Source organism: Pyxicephalus adspersus, chromosome 2 (genome assembly GCF_032062135.1).
Source record: "Pyxicephalus adspersus chromosome 2, UCB_Pads_2.0, whole genome shotgun sequence".
Classification (NCBI taxonomy): domain Eukaryota; kingdom Metazoa; phylum Chordata; class Amphibia; order Anura; family Pyxicephalidae; genus Pyxicephalus; species Pyxicephalus adspersus.
In genome coordinates this window covers 96,182,944-96,207,411 of record NC_092859.1, presented here as the reverse complement: position 1 = coordinate 96,207,411, position 24,468 = coordinate 96,182,944, and the positions used below count along the sequence as shown (strand labels likewise).

Below are 24,468 nucleotides of genomic sequence, written 5' to 3'. Positions count from 1 at the left end.
TTCTATTCCATGTGTACTATAGTATGTATTCTATTCCATGTGTACTATAGTATGTGTTCTATTCCATGTGTTTTATAGAATGGGTTATATTCCATGTGTTTTATAGTATGGGTTATATTCCATGTGTACTATAGTATGTGTTATATTCCATGTGTACTATAGTATGTGTTCTATTCCATGTGTTTTATAGTATGTGTTATATTCCATCTGTACTATAGTATGTCTTCTATGCCATGTGTACTATAGTATGTCTTCTATTCCATGTGTACTATAGTATGTGTTATATTCCATGTTAGTGTTTTTGTGGATGTTTATGTTCTAGATTTTTGTAGTTGTAAATTTAGTGTTATGTTTATTGATAATAATATGGGTATTATTAGGAATCTTTTAATGATAATAGCACAGCTTTGTCCTTTTTTTAGTCATAAGACAATTGTCTACTGTATTTTGCCTCAGTTTGCATCTTGCAGAAATCACATCCTCTAAAAGCTGCATTCTAAAACTGAACTGCATTAATGTTGTGACAATAACTCATAAATTCAGTATATGTATAGTCTAATTGTAGGCAATGTGATAATCAGAGGCCAGTAAGTGTTATTTTTTTTACCAGTATGAAACCATTATACTAATTACTTTAGAAATAATCCTATTACACTCACACATTCCGTATTTTATGAGTACTAGACTTACATTTGGAGCATATGGTGGCCTGTGTAAAGTTTTAGGCAATTATCTTGAATCTGTTTCTAAAGAGAATCTGTCACCTGTCTCATGTGACTATCACTAAATAAATAAAATCCTATTTTCTGCGGAGTGTGGTCTCCAGGATTGTTGGTTTAATATAATAACAGTGTCAGGCTGTGTGTAGACATGTTTAATACATGTCTGCAAAATCCTGGCACAAAGCAGATTGGCCGGGCATCAGATGCGCTCTAGATGTTTAAATTAAAAGTGCCAAAACTGCTGTTATTCCATTGTTGATTGCTTGCAAATATCGGAGTGAATATTAAAGAGGAACTAAAGTCCCACTTTGAACTTTAGTGATTCAGGCATTGCAGAATTGGGCTGGCGCTGTCCCTTCTGCAATATCATGTCCTACCTTCCTGATCGCTCCAAGAATATGTGAAAAATCTGAGCTGTGCATGTGCAGCGTCAGCTTTGTTTGCAGGAGAAACCTGGCATTCCCAACTTCTGTGACTTTTGATTGGTTGGTGTAAATTTTTACATTTTTGTTTCTCCTTGCCTAAATAGGTGAACCATTTCATTTTATGAATTTTACTTCTATGCAATATAACAAAGCAGTTGCTTTTTAAGTAAGGGTGATGGCAATTTATAATAAAACAATTCCCAGGTATTATAGTATAGAAAACATGTGAACGGCATAATTTGAGTAAAGGTAATGAAAAAGGCCTAACTTTAAATTTTAGTGTGTTTTATAAATCATCTTCACTTGGCCTTGAATAGAAGAATGTGTGTTCTTCTGTATTATGTATTTAGTGACTTGGTGCAATTGTAATGTCTGTTATATGCTAAGGGTTGCTAACACCTGCTGCTTTTTTGTCTATTTTGCTGTAGCTTAGGTGCAGATACAGCATGCACACAATGAATGTAGTTATTTAAAATATGGCTTTTCTCATTTTTTTTCTCCTTCCACCTTCACTTTGTCTCACACACTCTCCCTCCTAGACACTTCTGATCACATTGGGAGTGAGTTAGCTACAAAGCAGCACTGTCAATTTGGACAGCAGTGGGCATGACTAGGGGTAGCGCTCTACAGACCATGAGTAGCACGTACAGTACCTTTGAGGTTGTTCCAGCAAAACCACAAATGATATGATTAATATATTGAATTCTGAGATTGTCTATTCTTGTGGAAAATAAAGATCAGATAAAGGTTTTATTTTCTTTCATTTTTATTAGACAGCAAATAAACACAATCTACATGGCATCACATCTATGTGTATATATGACAATACCTTTTATTTGCCATCAAGTTACCAGTGCAAAATGTTTAACTACTTTCTACAGGGGACAACATTTTAAAATAAAAACTAAGCTATCTTTTTGTTAGGGGAAAAAGAAAATCCAACCCCATTGAACTCTAAGATTTTTTATGAACTTCATTGCAGATCCTTAACAACTTCTGTACTATTGATATTGACACTTCAGCAAACTTTGTATTTTTTTCAATTATAGTTTAAAGGAAATTTTTGCCTGAAAAACCTCAGGCAAAGTGGTGTAATACAGAACGTTACACTTGCAGTATACCTTCAGATGTATATGTTTCTTTGTATTTCACAAACATCATGCCTGTTGTTTGATTTTAAACTTTGTGTTGCTTTGCATGAGAGGCCTTGGTCCACAGTTACATGATCAAAGAGAACCTGAATAAACGTGTCTATAAAGTACATAATAATATTAATGAAAATAATTATATAATTGCAAAGTCAAAAATCATTTTATGGCTATTCTGATTACACAACATAAATGATTGCTTGGGCTATTCTGTTTACACAATATTGATATCTAATTGATTGGTATGCTTGCTGCACTTTGCATAATATTATTGTTTCTTTCCATTCTTTACTGATTAAGCCCATGTGTATTTGAGAGCAGAATCCTGTTATGCTGGACTATTGTGTTGTGATAACGCATGTTATGTGAGTTGTTGAATGACAGTGAGTTGTTGAATGACACCCCCCCTAACACACCTATCCATAGCACACTTTAGCATGCACTACTGTTGCTAATAATACTTTATGCACCTTTTTTGGGCAATGAGTTCAAATAAGTAAACATTTCAATATGAGTATCACATAAAATTTTCTGATTTTAAACAAAGTAGTCCTACAACAAGAACAAGTGACACTGAGATTCGGACGTAGATATAGAATATCAGTGCACAATCTCCTTCCGAACAAACACACTTGTCTTTCATGTACTACAAGACATAGTTATAGCCTTTACTGGGATTTGCTTTTAATAAAACTGTTTGCAAGTTGATCTCTTTCTCCTCTTTCCCTTTTGAAGTGCTGCAAATCTACAGTAGTCCCTGGAGAGGATGAAGTGGTGAAAGGATGGGGCTTTCTCCTGTACGATTGCACAATGGCCAGAGAGGACTCTGTGAAGTGGCTACGCTGTCTGCTCTACGCCCTCAATTTATTTTTCTGGGTGAGTCAAGAGGGCCAAGCAGTTCCAGTCTGTCAAGCAGGTGGCAATACCTCGACTCGGGTTTCAGCTGGCCCAGAGAGAAAGCACCAAAGGGCACAGCTAAGCATGAATTCATTTAACAGGATTACTATGTATTTTCCAAAGATCTAAGGGTTGTCTTCTATTAGCTCCTTTGATCAACATACACTGCTGCCGCATGTGCCAGTTCTTGTGCCAGATTTTTTCTCCTTTATCAAAGGGAAGAGGTGATAAATAACTGCCCCAGTATTAAAGAAGCAGTGTGTTTCTTTCATCGCACTCCTAAATGGGCGCAGTCACATGCTTTATAGTCATAGTTAGAATTATTCATTACTTTCTTAAGTGTGAAATTAATATGCAGGCCCTGCCCAGCCTTCTGGGTAGCACACACTTGAAAGCGAGAAACTGCATGTGTATAAGTATTTCAAAAGAAGAACTTCAAATAGTCAAGGTCGGTGACCACTGCTTGGCAGACCTTGGTGCTGTTAGTTTATATTACTTACTCAGCATTGCACTAGCAACGATTAATGAAATGAGAAAAAAAAATACAAACAGGAACTTTTTATCTGAATGCATTGGACTCAAGGTGAACACTTAGATGTGATTCAAACACAGAAAACAATACAGTTTTACATGCAAGCCCCTTCACTTTGCAGCACATGGCACATCTATGATGCTATGCTCTGACTCATTTCCATAGTTGTGGGTGGCTTGTTGTCAGATAAAATACCAAACAGCAATGGTAAAAAAATGTGTGCAATGGCACAGTCTCCATCTGTGCTTACCGGTGAGTTGTGGAAAGATGAATGAGTATTATACTGTTTTTCAAGGCATAGCATGGAGGACAGAAGTGTAAAATGGAAGTAAAATATATGTACAGTAGGACTACAATGGCTATTTAACCACGCTCATTTAAAAAAAAAATTCTTTGGTAATTGTTTGTAATTGCATAACATGCAACCTGTAGCAAACCTTGTAGGACAGCTTTTCTCAACCTTTTTACCATGGGGAACCCTTGAAAAAACTTTCAGCTCTTCGGTGAACCCCTTCTGTAATCACTATATCTACAGTCTGGTGGTCAGTAGGAAACATTCAATTTTACATTGCTTGCCAGTGGAAGGAATGACACCCCTATAGACAGCCAAAGAGATCATTGGTGTCAGCGTCAGTTAGGTCACTGACCCCAGAGGCACGAACTGCTTATGGCTCAAGAAAGCCCTTGCAACCTCTGGAGGAACCCTTGTTGAGAAACACTGTTCTAGGGTGTCATTGAATATCTACATCATTAGACATTGCATGTGATCTTAATGTGTGTCGAAGGCTTAAAATAAACCCTTGCTATTTGTATGGATCAAAAGAAGTCATGGTAATAACAAACAGAGGGGATAGCTTTCACTTTTATTACAAAGCAAGCAGAAACAGATCGGATCTTGATTCAAAAATATCCTTCTATTGGCTGCTTTACATCTGCTTAAAAGTAATATTGCCCCAACACTCTTTTAGGATGCTTGCTACAACTTGCAATACAACACTGGTGTTACTAGAATGCATTGTATTTCTGCTTTGAGAAGTGTTTCCTTTTATAAACAGATGCACCTTTACTCAGTGGGCCTGATTTATAAAAGCCCTCCAGGGCTGGAGAGGATACACTTTCCACAGTGAATCTGGGTGATCCAGCAAACCTGGAATGGATTTCAAAGAAGTAATTTGCTATTTGTTAGCAAATGTTTTTAATCCTAGACTATATCCATTTCAGGTTTGCTGGATCACCCAGCTTCACTGATAAATTGTATCCTCTCCAGCCTTTGAAAGCTTTATTAAATCAGGAGTAGTAGACTGTGCGTTGTAGTGTGTTGGGTTAGTGAGAAATAGGCTGCTTTATGCAACATGCAGCAGTTCCTGAAATAAACAAACATTAGCACACATAGGTGTGAAACGGCCCTGACATTTGCAATTAGGCATCCATCAGCAGTCACAATTGAGAGTCAAGAATTGGCATTGAGAGGTTGCAACAACTTAATAACTTTTTTTATAATGCTTTTATTAGGGTCTTGGTGGTTTGGTACAAGTCACATAATAATCTACAGAAGTTTATCTTTTATTACATTTCACGAAGCAATAGAACCAGTGTGTCTGTAATATGACAAAAGTTCTACAGTAGCTACTTAAGCAGTTTGCAGGAGGACACAAGCAGATAGCAGCCCTTATATATGAAATAAGTAAAACTGACCACATTCATAAAGATTACAATCTATACATAGAAACAAGGTTTTTACACCAATAACATACAGTAATAAAATGCATTATGCTCCTTTATGTCTCAGGAATAATCTAATGAAAAAACCTTTGATGCCTATGTAATGCATATGGATTTTCTACTTGGCGATATCAGACTTTTTAGTATTTCCAGACATTTCTCTTATCTGTAATACACTTGTTTAACCCTGAACTCTGAGAAGATGAAACACTGAAAACAGTAATAATTTACCGTTAGGGATTTAGCAGTATTGTCAGGTTACTTAGTAAGATACAATCAATTCTACTCCGTTATTTATGTGCGGTTTGCTAAAGTTTATTTATCTGTTTCACAAAATATTGTTATTGCTTTGTAATATTCACTTATCTCATCCTATTTTGACAGCTGCATGTGCATGTGTTATCCTAGCTGAAGGGAGTAAGGGCTGGTACATATGAATATTATGTAAACCTTTATCTCTAGCCTTAGGTTTGTTTTTAGTCAAAGGCAGTATTTTAAATAGAGATTACAGATCTTTGTGAAGAGACATCAATAAAATGCACAGTACTCTTTTAGTAGGAAGGGCCACAAACTAGGCAAGTAAGAAAAAAGTGTGTATTTTACATCAGGCTCTCTCCATAGCATTACCTGATTTATTTATCTTACTTTTAAGATTGACAGTACATTATTATACTGTACAGTATTTTGGCACAGTAATACTGTCCTCCGGCCGGCGTCCTCTGCATCCGACAACTCACGGGAGTTCCCGGTGATGTCAGTGCGTGCGGACGTTCCGTTCGGGGCGTTGCGGGAATTTCAGATCTATTTGAATTGCATTCTATTTGGTTGCATGAGTTATCTCAGGGCAGATTTGCTGAAGGTGATGACAATAGCGGACTTTTCCACTTGTAGTCCTAAACAAATTGTTGTCATCTTGTAACAGAAAGTGCTTGAAAAACTTTAAGGCAGAACCACCAGGTTATGAGTTGGTACTGAATATCTGAAAGTGTTGTACAATACCTAAAAATGTATCCAATGATAGATGCATTGTGGCTCATTACTCCAAAACTAACCAAAAATTTTTTTTCTAATTTTTGAAAAGCAAAAAATCAATAAAATTGTAATTTCACACAGTTAAAAGAAAAATGAAATCACAGCCCAGTTAGGAGTTAATAAACAACAAAAAGTAGACCATCAAGTCTTGTAAGTCATGTAAGTCTTATAGTGTGTGTGGTTTTAGTTTGATGCAGTGTTAATTTATACAGTCAATCTATATAGGGATTGTTAGAGGATTTCACTATTGTCTAATGTCACCTTCCTGCCCATAGGAAAACTACATATCCCATGATTCCTTGCATTGTATACCATGGGTGATGGTGTTTACACTTGTAGTCTCAGTTCTCTGTAGCATAATAGGGTGGCTACAAATAAGGATTTTTCCTAACAGAGCATGAATTGTAGCCACAGACAGGTCTTTCTTTACTCAGACCAAACCCCTGATGAATGAAATTTAATAGTGACAGAAGTTGGTGGGATATGCTTTTGACTAGATAAAATGCCTGATAAACTTCTGTAAGCTGGAAGAAGAGTTTATCTAAGCACTTTAAAAGTGTTGTGTTTGAGTTTTAAACACTAAAGGGAAATTTTTACACAGTATTCTGTGCTATTGAGCTGTCATAATTAATCCTTCTCAGCAAGATTTAGGAGTTATAGTATAGGTACCTTTTCATAGTCCAATACCAGACAATTAGTTTTTTTGAATGTTTTTGAATGGGAACAATTTGATTTTTTTATATTTCTGTCTGAGTTATCCAGTAAGTACCAGAATCTACTATCTTGGCCATTGTACTATGTAATTTTAACCACCTGGCCAGACACAACCTCCCCTTCCTTAGAACTAGAAGACCATGTAGGCACCTGTGTTAAGATGTGCAGCCATAACTTAGCAGTCAGAAAGTTGAAAGTACTTTTCCAGAGAACAGTACCTTTCAATTTATTTTAACCTCCCTAGAGGTAACCCCAAGTGTGGCTAAAAGTGGTAACCCCAAGTCACACTCAGGGTATGTAAACCCATGGGAAGATTAGAAAATAGAGCACTTCCCTGATCTGCCGCGTCCTGCGCCGTCCATCGCCGCGATCTCTTCTTTCTTCTTCCTCCGGCCAGCTTCTGAATCTGATGAGTCACTGGGGAGTTCCCGGTGACGTTGGTGTGTGTGTATGTTGCCGGCGGGGCGGGAAATTCAAAACCAATTTGTATTGCATGCAATACAAAATACGTATTGAATGCAATACATTGGATTTATATGTGTAAAAGTAGTACATTGTTTTCAAAAACATTTATTTTACAGTATATATAATAATATGAGTATAATATGTAGTTAAAAAAAAATAAAAAGAAAAAATTTTTTTTTTAATTATATAGATTTTCTAGTTTATTCAATTTATTGTTTTTACATGATTTTGTGTTTCAAACTTTATTATACTCATACTATTATATTATACTGTAAAATAAATTTTCATGAAAAACAATGTACCGCTTTTAGACATATAAAACCAAAAAGAAATGAACCGCTAGGGAGGTTAAATAATATGTAAAGAAACAGGACTATAAAGTGACACAAATGTATGGTACTTCAGTTGAGCTTTAAAGAAGAGGGTCAGTGAAATTTAAAAACAATGTTGTTTTTGTGTTTTGATTATAGTATAAATTTGTTTAGGTTTCAGACACTGTGAATGCTGATGATCTGATGCTTATTTTAGCTGATCTACTCATAGATACACTGTTTGTTTATAGTTATAGTTTGTTGTTATAGTTTGTTGTTTGTGACTGGAGTGAAAAGCATGCTATGTATGTGCCAACCCACACCATAAAGAACAGAAAGAAACATTTCTTTTGGATTATCAGAACAATCATAGCTTATTTAGGTCCTGATTTAGACATTCACAGCTGTGACATGTCAGTTGTGACATATTGAAATGTAGTTGGACAGAGGGTTATTTCTTCAGTACTTTAAGGTGCACAAGATTGTTAGAAATGTGCAAACCCAACAAAAAGCATATTATTTTTATTTATTTGTTAGCATTGGGGTTACATAATGCGATTATTTGTTGAGACACTCATTTTGGCCATTTAGGGCAAAGTTATTGTGTCCACTAATAGCTCACCGCCCCAGCAAGTCCTGTATACTCTGCCACCCCAACTGAAGTAATTGTTGGGGTTTTAGTTTTCCTGGGTGGACTCTCTTTCCATGTGACAGTGTTCAGGCCTGGTGATTGGCCGTATAGCACATAGCAGCAAGAAAGTGCTGATCAGTAAGTATAATTCAGCGTACACTTGAATATAAACTGATTCAAGTATAAATCAAGACACTTATTACTTATTTTTTATCTGAAAATACAGGAAATGTTTTGAACTCAGGTGTACACCTAGGGCACAAAATGAAACTATCACTGCTAAATTCAAATCTGTAATCAGCAGTAAGGTCAATAAAATTATTGTGAAAAAATGCATCCACGTATTTTTAAACATTTTTAAAAAAAATAAATAAATAAAATTACAAGTTCAGTCTGTATATTTTTCCTGTTTTTTACCGGTTAACTCTTTTGTTCTTTTGGGTTGGGTATGATGGATGCTTGCTAAATAATTTTTGGTTCGTGATTGTTGGCCACTCATAGATCATTCTGTAAAGTGTGTAACAAACTATAATAATATTTCAGATGACAAGAAATATTTTACTTTTTTATACTTTTTATACTTAACATGAGGACACAGCACCTGTGTGACCTGAGTATAAGAGATGATTTCTCTATTGGTTTATAATTTAGTTTGCTAATTTAGTAAGTTATAGTATCTCTTCCTGAACTTTTCCTGACATTGCCAAAACTTAACACTGTAGGCGCTTTGTCGTACCAAATTTCTACAACTGGCTATACACAGACAGAGAAGAAGAATTTCAAAATATTCCTGTCCTTGAAATGAAAGTTGAGCACACAAGCCAATATGTGTTGTAATAATTATGGAAATATGTGCTGGAGAAAGATTTTACCCCTTTGTTGTAAAATCATGTAAGGCATTGATAGATATGTTTTGTGCACTATTGGTGCCATTTCAGTTACGGAAGTGGGGTTTGTCTTAAACAAGAATGTGTCCCAAACAGTCAAAACATGTTAAATATATATGTTCTATATGTGTTTTTTTTCACAGAAGCTTGTTTGATTTATAAAGTTTATGACCTGATGATGTTTATATTGTCAGTTGGTTATCACACAGGAACAGTCATTTTATGATGCACGGTATAGAGATTATTTGTGACATGACACACCTTTTATTACTGGGAATGTAACTCGAGTCAGTGAATTTACAGGAAAAGAGATCTTATAACAACAAAAGTGTTGGTTTTATTCAGGTGCAGGAAGTTAATAACATATATATTACATTTCACTTTTTGAATTATCCTTATGCTATAGAATAGAGTTTCCTTTGTTAAACTGTCTTAGATGGTTTTCAGTCAATATACTAAAGAGAGCTAACTGTGTTAGATTGGAAGGACTAGAATGTACGGTGTTTTAGGTGATTCACTGCATTGAAAAAACTTAAGCTTGGTACACACGTGCAATTGTCTTGGAAAGGATCTTTCACGATCCTTTCCAACGACTAAGGACTGCACGATGCATGAATGAGTGCTGTACATACAGAACCGTTCTTCTCAATGGAGAGGGGAGGGGGAGAATAATGAGGGGGCACCCTGCTGCACGCTCTTCCCCTTCGCTTCCATTACGATCGTTCGTCATCCGTGGATCCGCCAGAACGGCCGCTTGGAGGATGGACGACTGGCGCTGTACACATGCCAGATTCTCGTCCGATACCGACCCTGATCCGATTATTGAAAGAGATCCATTGGATGCATGTACGCAGCCGTACCTAAAGAACTTTAAAGTATCTAAAATGTGATGGTGTTAAAATGAACGAAAACTGAATAGGTGTTATTAAACTGCAAAAGCTAGCACACACTAGACATCTAATGTTGTCAACAGCCTATTTTGGCTATTAAGTGCTCTAAATCCCAGAGATACACAGGCAGCACGGTGGCTCAGGGGTTAGCACTCCAGCCTTTGCAGCGCTAGGTTCGAATCCCAGCCAGGACACTATCTGTATGGAGTTTGCAGGTTCTCCCTGTGTCTGCGTGGGTTTCCTCCGGGTACTCCGGTTTCCTCCCACATCCCAAAAACATGCTGTCAGGTTAATTGGCTTCCCCCTAAATTGACTACAATAACCACATATGACTACAGTAGGGGCATTAGATTGTGAGCTCCTTTGAGGGACAGTTAGTGACACGACTATGAACTTTGTACAGCGCTGTGTAATATGATGGGGCTATATAAATACTGTATAATAATAAATGCTGATAAAGGTCCCACTTATATCTGTGCTACTATATTGGCCAGTGAGGCAGCCTGTCTTAACGTTGGTGCCAGGCATTTGGGATGAAGGCTTGTGTGTTACCCTGTGCTGTTTGCCCTCAGTAAACTTGTAACAGGGTTGACTTCATAGATGTAAAGGTGCGTACACACTTCCAATTTTTATCGTTCCAATCTTCCTCTATCGCTTAAACGATCGTATCTATTGTGTGTACAATATCTACGAACGATCGTGTCGTTACCTCTATGTGCAGGATCGGTGCTATACGATCGTTCGTATATATTGCAGGAACGTTCGTCGTTCGTTTTCCGACGATAATAATTGGAAGTGTGTACGTAGCTTAAGTGTTAAATTAAAAATTGAGATTCACAGCAGTAATTGGACTTTGGGATTCGAAAGTTTCCTATGGTGGTTCAGTTTTTTCAAGCAGGTCATCCCTATCTTGGGGAAAATACCTAATCGATCTGGTTGAAAAGCTTCTACCATTTTATTGTTTTATTCACATAGTACAGTACACCTTCCCATCCACATCTAAAGCCAATGAGGAATAAAATAATTTTGCAGAACAATAAGTAGTAGAACAAAGTGATTTATTTCATGTTGAATGTATTATCTTTAGCAAATGTTTAAATAGATTTTGACATTATGGAAGGATTTATGTTTTATTTTTTAAATAGGCATTCTAGGTTATATCTAGGGTAAAGGCTAACATGCTGTTGTACCTAGAGTACCATGAAAACCAATGTTTTAGTATGTTGTCAGTACACCTAATAATATATATTAGATACAAAATGGTAAAATAACCTGTATTTGAAAGAAATTATGGTCTTGCAGTAAATAAATTTGTGTATATGTATAGGGCATGTAATAAATGAGAATAGCCCTACCTATTTGTGGAAATATTTACTTTGGCATCTATTACATAATTTCATTTACAGAATATTCTCTTGTAGAATGTATACCAGTCAGTGGAGGTAATGTTTAGGGTCTATGATGGAGCTTCTTTGACTTTTAAAATGTAAAATCCAGTTCTTTTCCACATGCCTTCGTCCCTGCTTCTTGTAACAGTTGGATAAAATGTTTATTTCATTACATAATAGCTTTATAGAATTAAAGGGAATACTTTCCTCCTGAGACACTGGAATCTGCCTGTGCCTTTCCTAATAGTTGTATACATTATTCTTCAGGTCTGGCCCTGTTCAGTGTCTCATCCCTGGCATATCACTTTTAAGACTGTTTGCATGTGATTTGTGGTGCTGTTACTTCATGTCTGGTTTGGCTCATATTAGAAGGATATGTCGTTTGTCCTACTTCTGTGCGGAGCTTTGTGTACACTCCAGACAATATACCCAACCGCAGATTAATCCCATTTTCCTCAGGATGGATTCACTAATTTACAATACAGTCATTCCAAGCTTAACAATGGGACAGGAAATCTCTGTGATTTTATAGACTCGCCTTTCATTTGTTTGTCTTTTCATGAAAGGTGTTAGCTTCACCTGAATCCAAAGACATATAGGTAGCTATGAGTCTGCTTTATTTGTAAGGAGAATGTTGTGATTACAGTATAATCAGCTGGACAGCAGGAATGAAGGAAAGACTACATAATTCTAATCATAAAATGAATGGAAAGGGAGGCTTTTATTTTTTAAACCGGAAAATTAAACTAAAGAATAATTAATTGTGTGCATACCTGTTGTCAGACGGACTACATAAGGAGCAGGCTTTATTGGTGGTTTGGAGATTTGTAATTTCTGCATCAGCATTGTTTAGGAACAACAGATGAGCCAGCTGTATATGCTATATACGATTCTGTATATATTATACAAAGAAGAAAATATGCTGCAACAGACATTTAAATTGGAGAAGTATCTGGGGTAATCCCTCTTTGACATGGAGCAGACTGATATATGGATCTTAAAAGGTTCTATACAAATATGATTACCAAATGTGTTCTTTTTAACCAGATAATGGCATATATGGATGTACTGCATACAATTCAGTGTTACAGGTGTTTGTAAAAGTATGCTTCTCTCAGAATTGATAGGATAGTGGAGAGGAGCTAACGGGGATTGTGGGCTACAGTATTCGGAAACTGAGACAAAACATTGGGCATGATTTATGAAAGCTCTTCAAGGCTGGAGACCATATACTTTTATCAGTGGAGCTGGGGGATCCATCAAACCTAGAAGTGATCTGGTCCAGAATTTAAAAACATTTGCTAACAAATACCAATTTACTTTTAGGAACTCCTTGCAGGTTTGCTGGGTAACCCACCTTCACTGATAAAAGTGTATCCTCTCCAGCCTTGCAGCGCTTTAATAAATCACAGCAAAGTGCATGTGAAGGTGGCTGAGGACAGAGAAATCAGAGGGGACAGGGCAGAGATGAGTGATAGATAAGACAGCAGTTTCAGTATGTCGGTAGCAGAGAACATAGGATGTAGAAGAGACACTTAAAGGGTATGTAAACCCTGACAATAAACTCTTATATGTCCCTTTTTGGTCTGTTAAATGTAACTTTGAGAACATTTTGTTTACATCTGTTCTATAGGTCCCAAAACAAATTAGGTAACTTTAGCACGGATGTAGCTAGCTGCAATATTGTTAGTATTATATTTTACACAACATGGTTACCTGGGGGTTGGCTCTTCCATCTGTGTTATCACCTTTTTACAGCAAAAGTGACTGTTTTATCCTATTTGCTTCATAATTATGTTTGTTGTTTTTATATTTATTATATTTTATTAATATTTTTCATAAAATAAAATTGATTCTCTTTAATGGATTTTCCTCCATGAATCCAGACAATGTATGTGATTATTTACTAATTACTACTTTGAAAGATACTACAGTAAAAGAAAGGACCTGAAAGGGTTCTTTGCTTTTTCCAAAATTTCTACACTTTTTCATGGATGAATCTAAAGGTGATACCAGAAATGTTTTTGGAATCAAACCAAAAGCTTTTGGAATCAAGAAAGTAGAGCTGTTAAGTCTCTCAGTAAATTCAGGAAGTCTTGTACTTTCTGTAATATTGGTTATTACAAGAATTGCCTACATGGGGAAATCTTGGATAGGGTTAGGACAATTTATACAGTTAGCGAGGATCTTTAATCAAATATCCACTCCAATTTTTTAACTAGCCATGTCTACTTTTCACAAATAAAGGCATAACAGTTTTATTAGATTTAGGTGAATGGTTAAAATGGCCTGCCAGGTTTATATTGCTGCCTGTGCTCCCAAATTCACCCTATTTTGACCCTTATTACTAATAGTACAAAGAACAAAATGAGGGTAAATCCAAAATTTGTATTTGCCGGAAGAAAAAGAATTACGTATTTCAATTGGGACTCTTGTTCCCATGACAGCTGTGTAGGGGGTGTATTTATACATTTTTCACCCAAGATTTGCCCAGATTTTACCCAGAAGTTACACAAACTGGATTTATTTAGAAAATGTGAAACCTGTGTGTATGGAAAAGTAAGAGGGCATTTCCCTTATATTGAAATTATATCTTCCCAATTTCTATGGAGTCTACAGAACAGAAATGCCAGGGCATCATGAGGAGTTGTAGGGTGGTTTATGTGTAAAAGGTGTTGCATTTTGTTTTACTTTTTCTTTCAATTACTGCAGTGGTTTGATCTAAAAACAGATGGTCATCAGCAAGTGAATGCTGCCCTTTAAGCACAGCGAAAGTTAGTTTATTTTATTGCAGAAGGAACATTGTGAGTAGGAAAAAAAGGACATGGGGACCCACTTGTCCCCCATTTTTTCCCCCTTCACCCATATAAAATACATACAGCATAACTTTTACTTTCCACACTCATTGTGACTATTTGCCTCTGTTCCTTTAATATATATATAGACAATTGGGTAGTTCTATGGTATTGGTATTGTTTTGGGGCAGGGGGTGTATTTAATAAAACAGCTAGCAACAGCTTGCATTTTATATGTAGTTCTTTTTTTATTATAGTTCTAATTTAAGTTTAACAACATTTCCTTATGTATTTTAGGCCTATAGAAAAAAATACTCTTAAAAGCTTTACATTACAGCTAAAAATAATTAGGCACGAAGAAATAGCATTAGGGTCTGTACAGTTGATCCTCTTTCCCCTGCAGAGCAGAGATATTTAATAAACCACAACATCATTCTCCCACTGATGACAACTGTCGAGTCTAGATCTTAGCAGACGCTGATCTCCAGCAGAGCACAGCTGATCACACTGTTCACAATGTATTGTATCTGAAAGTGAGCTAATTTAGAAGAAAACACAAGGAAATGAACCCAGCATCTAATTATATGATGCAAGCAAGGAAATAAAAACTCCTAATGTCCATTCTGAATTATTTTGTTCTATGGCACTTGGAAATAGATAGTTTGTTAAAAATGTTGACAGGTTTTTCTGTTGACATATTATCTGTCTACCCAAAGAAAGTTTACTTTTTTTCTCTGTGTACTGATTGTTCTGGTGGAAAAGAATACAGTTATAGTATAAAATGAACACTAATGAGGCTGGTTAGCATTTTTCAACACAGGTACTCATAAACATGATATGATCCTCTCGTGATCCTGCTGACTCTCCTCATCTTTCAGATCTCAGAGAAAATTTAAATAACAAGAATGCACTTTTATAAGCCCCCCTCCTCTATATATCGAATAGCAATTCCCCAATCTGGCCTTTTTTAGCAAATCACATTATTCAGGCAACTTAAAAAATACTACTTCCCGAAAATAATAATCTCTTCCCTGTCCTCTTTTTATAGTAAAAAACACAATGCTTTGTTGAGTTAAACTGTCATATTTGTGCAGATGTAAATCCTGAAGGCTCGCAGACAGGCAAACATCATCCATTGATATGTAGTAACAATTTGATAATCCTTGCAATCATTATTAAATGTATGTAAAAATCTTTCTTTTTTTGTCAAGTAGTCCGGGTTGAACATCTACACATGTACCTCAGACATCATTGTTCTCCTAACTGATGCTGGTTTTACTTGCTGGAAACCCTTATCTTCCTTTTTGTTCTACATTTATTTGAGCAGAAAAATGTAGCCAAGCAGTAGTACATAGAAGGTTTAAAGGTGGACTAAAATTGGTGGGTATGGAATGAGTACAACGCAGCCAGACATATCCACTGTAACATTTTCTCAGTATCAGAATATATATCCAGCACGGCTGATTGATATGATCCTTCTGATTACTTACTCATTATCTAAAAAGCAAAGGTCAATGTCTTTACTGCCTGATTAATGGTATTGTCTGGTGGAGAAGATTCTGTAATTTTGGGGGAGATGCAAATCCTGAAGAACCAAATTCAGTGTGGACATAAGGGGCTCCATTGAGTCTAAATATTGATGCAGGTACTTACTTGCACAAAGTGGTAGTTGTTGGCTTACAAAGCCCAAATTTATGCCATGTCACAATGACATTCATTTCAAAAGCATAAACTGCATGATATTTGTTGGTATATAATTAAATTATAAAGCACTGTCTGTAGCCAAGCAAATACAGTAATGAAAGAAAGAAAGCCTGTTCAGGCAGTAAAAAGGTCTCAGAAAGATCAGAACAGTTATCCCAAGAGAGGAGATCAGCCTGAGTGCAGTTGAACAAGACTGAAATCTGATGGGAATAAAACTGGTAAGAGAGTATCTGAGCTAAGCAAGCTACAGTATGTGTGTAAGCATACCAAAGGTCTTGTGTGGTGACCAAGAGAACCAGTCTTGCAGAGAGATTAATAGCTTTGTCCTAAAGAGAAAATAGAAGTGTGCAACAAGTTGCCAAAAACATGTAAATCACTTAGTTTTGTGTTGTGTAGGAACATCTTTTGCATAAGAATGGTGATCTTACTGTGTTTAGGAATAGAAAACTTAGAGCCCTAACACAAACTCTGGCATGTAGACTGGCTGACCTCAACTTTGACCAGTCGATGTTTAACTCTTTGTCACGCACGGAGAGACAGGACCACTAGGGGGCACTACGGCCTGCACGGAGGTGGTGTGAGCCCTGAGAAGGGCCAAGGCGCAGAGTCTAAGCAGTAACCAGGTTTTATGCAGAGCCTCTGATGGTGAGGATGTTGCGCCGCTGGTTACTGCCAGGTTGCTGTGCCCACCAAGGTGGGCAAAACATGGTACCAAATCACAAAGCTGAAGGATAGTCGAAGAAGGCCGGGGTGGAGGCAGGCAGAAAGCAAGAGAGGTCAGGTCACACGCCAGGGGTCAATCGCAAGGGATCCAGGAGACAGACACCAGTGACATGGGACCACTGCTGACCCAGGGAACACAGGAGACACTGGAAGCAACGGGAGGCACAGGAGACTCAGGGATATCCTCAGACAGACAGGAACACTGGAACATCACAGGGAAGGTGGCTGGGAACCAACAATCTGGAAAATGAGGGGTTAATGCAGGAGCTGGAGAAAACATTGAAATAAAGAGGAACTATACTCAAAACACAAACCCCCCCAAAAACATACTTTCAATCCCGCAGGGCAGACCAATCACTCCGTGGGTGTCCGGCATCTGCTCCTGGGTCGTCCCGGCAACCGTCCCGGAGCCAGCACTCCAAGCACCGCCAGCTTCTTCTTCTCTTTCGGGTTCTTCATCCTAAGTCACCCGACCAAGGCGCGAGATCAGGTGACGCGGGATGAAAACTGCGCATCCGTGAGATCGGCAAATTTTTCTCTTTGAGCAAAAAGGCTCCTTCTGCCTGATGTAAGTATCCCAGGAGGCTTTGCTCTCCCATTCATTCTTGGCGGCCGAAAGTTAGGGGGCGATGCTGCACCCTTTTTTTTGCACCTAAAAAAATAAAACTGAATTTTTACCCTGCATAAAAGGATTCTCTACCATTTTATGTAAAGTAAAAATTCTGAATATAGGTACGCTTTAAGCACCAGGTGAACAGGAACTAGCTCACAGAACCAGGGGCTCGGCAAAATGGAGGCACGTTGCACGAATGCTGAGTGCTGTGTCTGAACTAGCTAAATAGCCACGGATGGTTAAGAGGCTATTTCCTGATTGGCCAGCGAGTTGGACAAAGCTTAAAAATCTTGAGAATGAGTCAGAACTGCCCACATGCGCAGGAGAGAAATGCCTGTCCTTTAGAGGGGAAGAGGTAAGTGTGACACTCTTGGATAAATTATGTGGCTCTAGGTACGATAACTGTATGATTGTCTTGAATAAAGTGTAACTTTTGTGAATGGGCGGAGATGCAACACAAAATACTACTATTCCTTTTATTTAATGTTGTATGTATATTAATATCATTTGTAGTGCTGAGTTTTTGCATGTTTGAAATAGATCCTGTTTGCCTGTAAGAAGGGGCATTAATGAACTCAGTACTGCTGGTGCTATGAACAGGAGACCATTGGGAGTGTTTAAAGATTTATCCAGGTTCATGTTTTTTGTAACCACTGGAACTTGATATAGCATATTGGACATGAGATCCAAGAATGGACCACAAACTAGTGGTACATCCCAATGATTTATTTTCTAAAAAAGAAGTACATTTTTAGAATGTCAGTTTCAGAATTTAATATTTTGACTCATTTGTAATGTCCTGTTAGGCAGTGGTGCTAAATTCCCTACCAGAGGGAGAGAACAGCAGGATTGGTGATGGAGGGGGGGGGGGGTCTGTACTTGGGGGTCTTCATTGGTGGCATCTGGGACAAGAGGTTTGTCATTAGGAAGATCTGTTTGTGGGCGTCTGTCACTGGGGGTTCTGCACGTAGGGTCTACACTTGAGAGTCCCTACAGAAGGGGAAGGGAGGTTGGGGGGTGGGGTAAAGTCTGTCACTGGTGAATCTGCACTAGGGGGATCTGCTTGGGGGGTCTGCGCAGGTTAGGTCTACACTGGGAGTCTGTACTGGAGACCCCTACTAGGGAATTTGTACTAGAGGTCCATCACGGGGGGGGGGTGTATTGAGTTCTGTTTAGATGTCTGTACTAGTGGACTGTACTAGGGAGTCTACACTGGGGGTCTTTACTGGGCATTTGTTACTGGGAGCTGCATTTGGGTGTGATACTAGGGTAACTGCACACTGCTTCTTTTTTGTTTTCTCTTCAGTGCCTCTCAATAGATAAATAGAAGTAACTAATATGTGTTAAGCCATGTTATCTCACCTCTCTTTCACATACTTTACTTTTTTGATACAACTGGCTGATACAATTTCTGTAGACCTTTACAGAACTATAGAAAGCTGAATTTCTGTGTTATCATAAATCCTAATGGCCTTCTTGCTACTAAATCTGCTGAAACTTTGACATGATTCCCCACCTTAATCTACTGCAAACCTTTGTGTATTCTCAAGAAAGCAGTAAAGGTGATTTATGGATAATATACATCAACATTGGTAGAAAGGACCATAGTTTATATGGCAAATGCTGTCAACAGTTTGCAGCCTTACATCCAGTCCTAATCTTTTTAACTAAAAAAGTAAATTTGTTTAAAATACTATGCCTGTATATTGAAACATATATTTTAATGCACTAAATATTTCAAGATCTTTTTCCACCTTGGCATACTGAATATAGATATAAATATCACATCTATACAAAAGTTTAATATTTGCCAGTAAAACTTTCCTTAAGCTTGGAGGCTATTGTCAACGTGGCTTGATTTTATAACACTTTTAGGCAGCAAGTAAAGTGAAATGCTGATACTGTCATGGGAAAAATATATGCTGCCACTGCCGACCTCTTTCAAAAAATACTAGTTTTGTTGATTGTGCCAGTTCTTTGGATTCCATACTTACTGAGTGAATAATGCAAGCCACAGTTTAGCATAGAAATGTTATTCTGTTTTTTTTTACTTTCATTTGCAGCAAGTTTACATTGGGTCTGTGGTTCAGATGTACTGAAGGCAAACTCTGCATTGTATAGAAGAAGGTCAGCAATGGTAGACCATAAATGAAAGTGAAGAAAGGACAATTTATTTAGTTATGTATTTGTTAGAAATTTCCCCTTGCTCTGCAGTCACGTTGTCTCTAGAACCCAAGGAATATGCAGGTTTGCATTTGATAGATCTTGCAGATGTACTGTTAATAATTGCAAAATTATACTAAGATCATCCAGCTTCACTGATGAAAGTGTATCTTTTCCAGCCTTGGAGAGCGCTATTATATCTGGCCCACTGTTCCTTTAAGTGATAAAATGTGCAATGTTTTATTTAGTTGTATTTAAAAGCCTTCAGATCTGTGGTGGAAAATGTATTATATCATACTCATTTAGAGAACAGACATTTGAGAAAGAAGTGATAGGCAGCAGGCAGAGCAGCAGACAGAGGTTTCATACTTTACAACTTGCTGTAAGTCTTAAAACAGACCGCCGCTTACCTTTTCTGACAGCAATAGAAAATAATGGCACCCATAGCCAGCATGATAGTCAGCTGTACAAGATAAATTCCAGGATAAACCAAAAAACTAATTCTTAGGCAGACTTTATCAAGTAGGCTTCCTAGGTATTTTTGAAGTCAAGTGTGTTTAGCGTGCATTGTATTGAGCTGGTAATTCAAGTTGAAAGCTATGCTAAGTATGTTTACTTGTCCCTTTCTGCAAAGAAGCACTGTCTAATCACAATTTTTTCAAAGTGAAACTAGTTTCGCTTAAATACCAGACATGTTACATATTTTACAGCTCAGTAGTCAGATGCACTCATCTGTGTATTGTGGTGCTCTACATTGCAAATGGATCGCAGTGTGTTGTACGGGTGCCTTGGGGTACAATGCAGAGTGAATGGCACCACAATGCATTGCAATGATTATTATGTTACTGTGCATTGATGTAATTTGTGTATTGTTAAAGCACACTGGTGTGAATGGGCTCTAATAAAATCAATTCAAAGTTTTTATATATCACTTGTATCGTTTCAAACTGAAGACTGCAAATAGCATTTTACATTACATATTTTAAACTTGATGTTGGTGACAGCATGTCTCCTTAAGACGTAGGTGAGGAAAAGGTTGAGAATATATGAACTTCAGTTATTTCTGTATGCACTCATTATAACTTATACAAAAACATAACCCTGTTCTACTTTAAATAGAATAATATGTAATTTAGGCAGTCTACAACTGACTAAGTATGTACTTACCCCGCGGGAATATATTTCAGTAGAAGAAATTGCTGTTTTGAGTTGTTTGCCTTTATAAGTCACTATACATGTTAATAAGAATTTCTCTGTTTGTTTTAGCTGATGTCAGTATGTGTTTTGGGGGTTTCTGCATGGATGAGAGACTACATAAATAATGTACTTACGCTAACAGCGGAAACAAGGTAAGCACTCCTAATCAACCATACTGCAGCATCAAAAGAAGAAAAACAAAATATCATGATAATCTGTATGCTAGGAAGAGCTTTTGTGTTTTCTTCTATTTAGCATATTGAATAGTTTAGTTCAGGCAAATTCTGCTTGAAATATTTCATGCTTAACGTAAACTGGCTTTGTACAGTAGTTAGGAATTGCACAGCGATGTTTTCTTTGATCATCTCCTGTCATCCGTGTTGCTGAAAATTGTTTTCTGTTTACTTTTCCTGACATTTCTAAGGTGCAGATTAATTGACTGTGTCTAATTGCAGTTTCTAAGACATACAATTGACCTCAAGTAAATTTATTTACTGCACCAGGAAAATAACAGTTTCTCATAGTAACATTGGATTTGCATGTATAATAAATCTAGTAAATAATTAAATGCACACATAAAAAATACGTTTTTGAACGAGTACTATGCTTTGCAATTTAAAGTTTTAAATTTAGTTATACTTGCAACCAATCATTTCTAATGCTTTAATGCCAATAAACATACAAGGATATATAAACAAGAAAATATAAAAAGTCCCTATTATATGATAGTACTTTAAAAGGTGTAGGGATAGCTTTGTGAATAATGGCTTGCACAGCGAAATATCGTAGAAAGGGCTTTTTAATCTGTGCTAGACTGTTTAAAGGTAAAAAAGTATATCAAAAGCTAAATCCCTCCTGTTTGTAAATACTTTTATGTAAAGTCATTATATAGTGTTCAAGGTATGTACTTAAAAGTATATCATCACAAGTAATCATAAATCATAAAATAGGGAAACAACAAGTATGCTTTACATTGACATATATTGTATTTATTGATCAAATGTCTAACAAGGTCTCTGATTGAAAAATGAGTCTCCAGGATATTGATATTTAAAAAAAGTTAGTTTGATTTAGGCTTTGCAGTCAGTGAACCAAGTGTTCAACTTAGTCCAGGAGTAGGTTTGACTGTTCTTTCCTTGAACTTGATTTTGGTAATTATTTGTGAACACATAGCCTATTCATAGCAATGGACTGTCAATGCATTACAATAGACCAAAAATTTGATCCCCACCATTTTTGCAACAGCACACTTAATTTTGAGTTACAGTGCATTACAATCAATTGTATTTCATATGTTTTTCCTTGGTGCATGTTTAGTTTATTACATAAATGCATGAATGCAATTGGGGATCCTAAGTCTGCATAAAGTGTCTTCTATCAAACTGCAAGCAATGGGGCATTATTATATTCTGAACATGTATGACCCTTGTGCATAATCACTTATACATATAACACTCATCAATTACACATAATAATTTCTTGTTTGAGCATGTTGAAAGCTGAAGACCATGTACTGAATGGTCTGAACCCAATGTGGCTTGATGTACATATGGATGTGTTGCAAAACTTACTAGTAATCCAAAAAGTTAGTTTCAACATTTTATTGTAAATTAATATTGTAACAAAACAATTGCCAACATTTCAGGGCCTTGCAAGTACGTCCCTTTAAGGCTGAGTGCTTATGTCAAAGTGCTTGTCCTTGTGATAGGCTTCTTTGTAAACAATGTAATGTGATCAATATGACATCATAGGGGTCACATGATTAGGAATCAATGTAACAATTCTGGTATGGGTTGTATAATAATGTAAAGCCCAAATGTATTTACCATAATAATTAATTATTTTTTTTTGCATATGACATTTGTAAAGAATAATTTGCTTGTCACATAACATCTAAAGATTATTTAGAGATGATTGAATACATGCATTTGCTACATATCATAAACTAATAAAAAACTGAAACTTGCATGTGTTTAGGGTGGAAGAAGCTGTGCACCTGATCTACTTCCCTGTGTTCCATCCAGTGATGGTTGCTGTGTGTTGTTTCCTCATCATTGTGGGCATGCTGGGTTACTGTGGAGCTGTGAAAAGCAACTTGATACTTCTTACCTGGGTAAGCTTACATTTATTCCTTCACCCACATTTTTGAAATGACAGCATTATATCTCAATCATATCTACCCTGACATTATTAGTATTTTTACTTTTATTTTTTTTTTGTATTTTCATAGGCCACAAATTATACTATTCTAAGCAGTTCATTGTAAACATTTGGGTACTATATGAAAAGCACAGTTTTTGCACTTACATGAGACTAAATTATCTATTATGTAAAACGCCAAGTAAATACTGTTTTTCTGCCAGATATTGCTATCCTTAAGTTCTTTGTACATTTTAATAATATTAATGTCCACATCTAATGCTTCAGTTTTGAAAAACTCTGCTCTGCCTGATCTTTCTTCACTTTTGGATTCTTGAACTTCCCTGCATTTAGTTGCTGCTATGGTCTGTCGGCAGGCAAAACCTATTTTGTGCTGGTAGGTTAATCAGCTAGGTTCTGTTAAGTGAAAGATGATATAAAAAGGAACAGACTAGTGGGGCAAAACTGTAAACGGATTTCCAGTTCATATTTTCAATTGCATAATTGGAACACCAGAATACGAGCTGCAAACTTTATAACAGTTATGTGACATTGTTTGCAGCCTGTGTTTCCTGCTGCTGGGGGAGGTTCAGCATTTTCTGAATATTGACTTGACATTTATTACTTAAGATTCAGACTCAGACTTACAAGTGTCACAGAGAACTGCTTCAAGTAGTATGTTTGTCATTGCAAACATGATAATATATAATTTAATAGACGTGATAACTTCAATTGCATCAATAGTATACTCATATTACATGGGTTACATTCATTTTTCTATAGCCGTCTGGCACTTCTCCAGAAAGGCAGACTGAGAGCAGTGCTACTTGGATATTTTCTGTGTATTTCTGAGAGATTTTTTGGAATTTAGAGTTGGCAAATATCATCCTGCAGAGCAGAGATTAGGCAGCTGTGTTAAGCTTCCTTCTCTGGGCTTTCATGACCTTTGCCCAGACGCATCATTACATTAATTTATTGTGTGCAGATAAGAACTAATTTATATTTTGTGTTATCTGGCTTCCTTTTTCCTCTGAGAAGTAGCAGGCGGCCTTCCTCAATGTTACACTATTGATGTAAAGGCCTAAATATGTTCCAGGTTTTAAGTGAAGGACTTGACTCAATACAGCACAGTTTTTATAAAACTTCTTACAACTAGATACAATGTAATGTCGATTGTTAAATATGTCAGTATTAACTGTGTTATAATGTTGCAGCTGAATACAAATATGCAAATGTACAGAATCACTTAAAAATGACTCACAATGTTTACAGCTGTGATCAGCTCAAAGACAAAAGAGTACTATTACGTGACCCATTGCTGTTAAATCTGCTTCTTCGCTGTGCCTCCAGTTATAACAAAGACTCATAAG

General features: G+C 36.7%; 1 protein-coding gene across 1 annotated transcript in view; it reads left to right on the top strand.

Moving 5' to 3' along the window:
- Positions 1–24,468, top strand: part of TSPAN12 (tetraspanin 12) — a 69,161-nt gene that overhangs the window by 2,766 nt on the left and 41,927 nt on the right. Inside the window, exons 2-4 of the mRNA XM_072401567.1 lie at positions 3,031–3,171; positions 21,029–21,111; positions 22,937–23,072. Coding sequence (XP_072257668.1) covers positions 3,106–3,171; positions 21,029–21,111; positions 22,937–23,072 — 285 coding nt within the window. The 5' untranslated portion in view covers positions 3,031–3,105. The remainder of the gene's footprint in view (positions 1–3,030; positions 3,172–21,028; positions 21,112–22,936; positions 23,073–24,468) is intronic.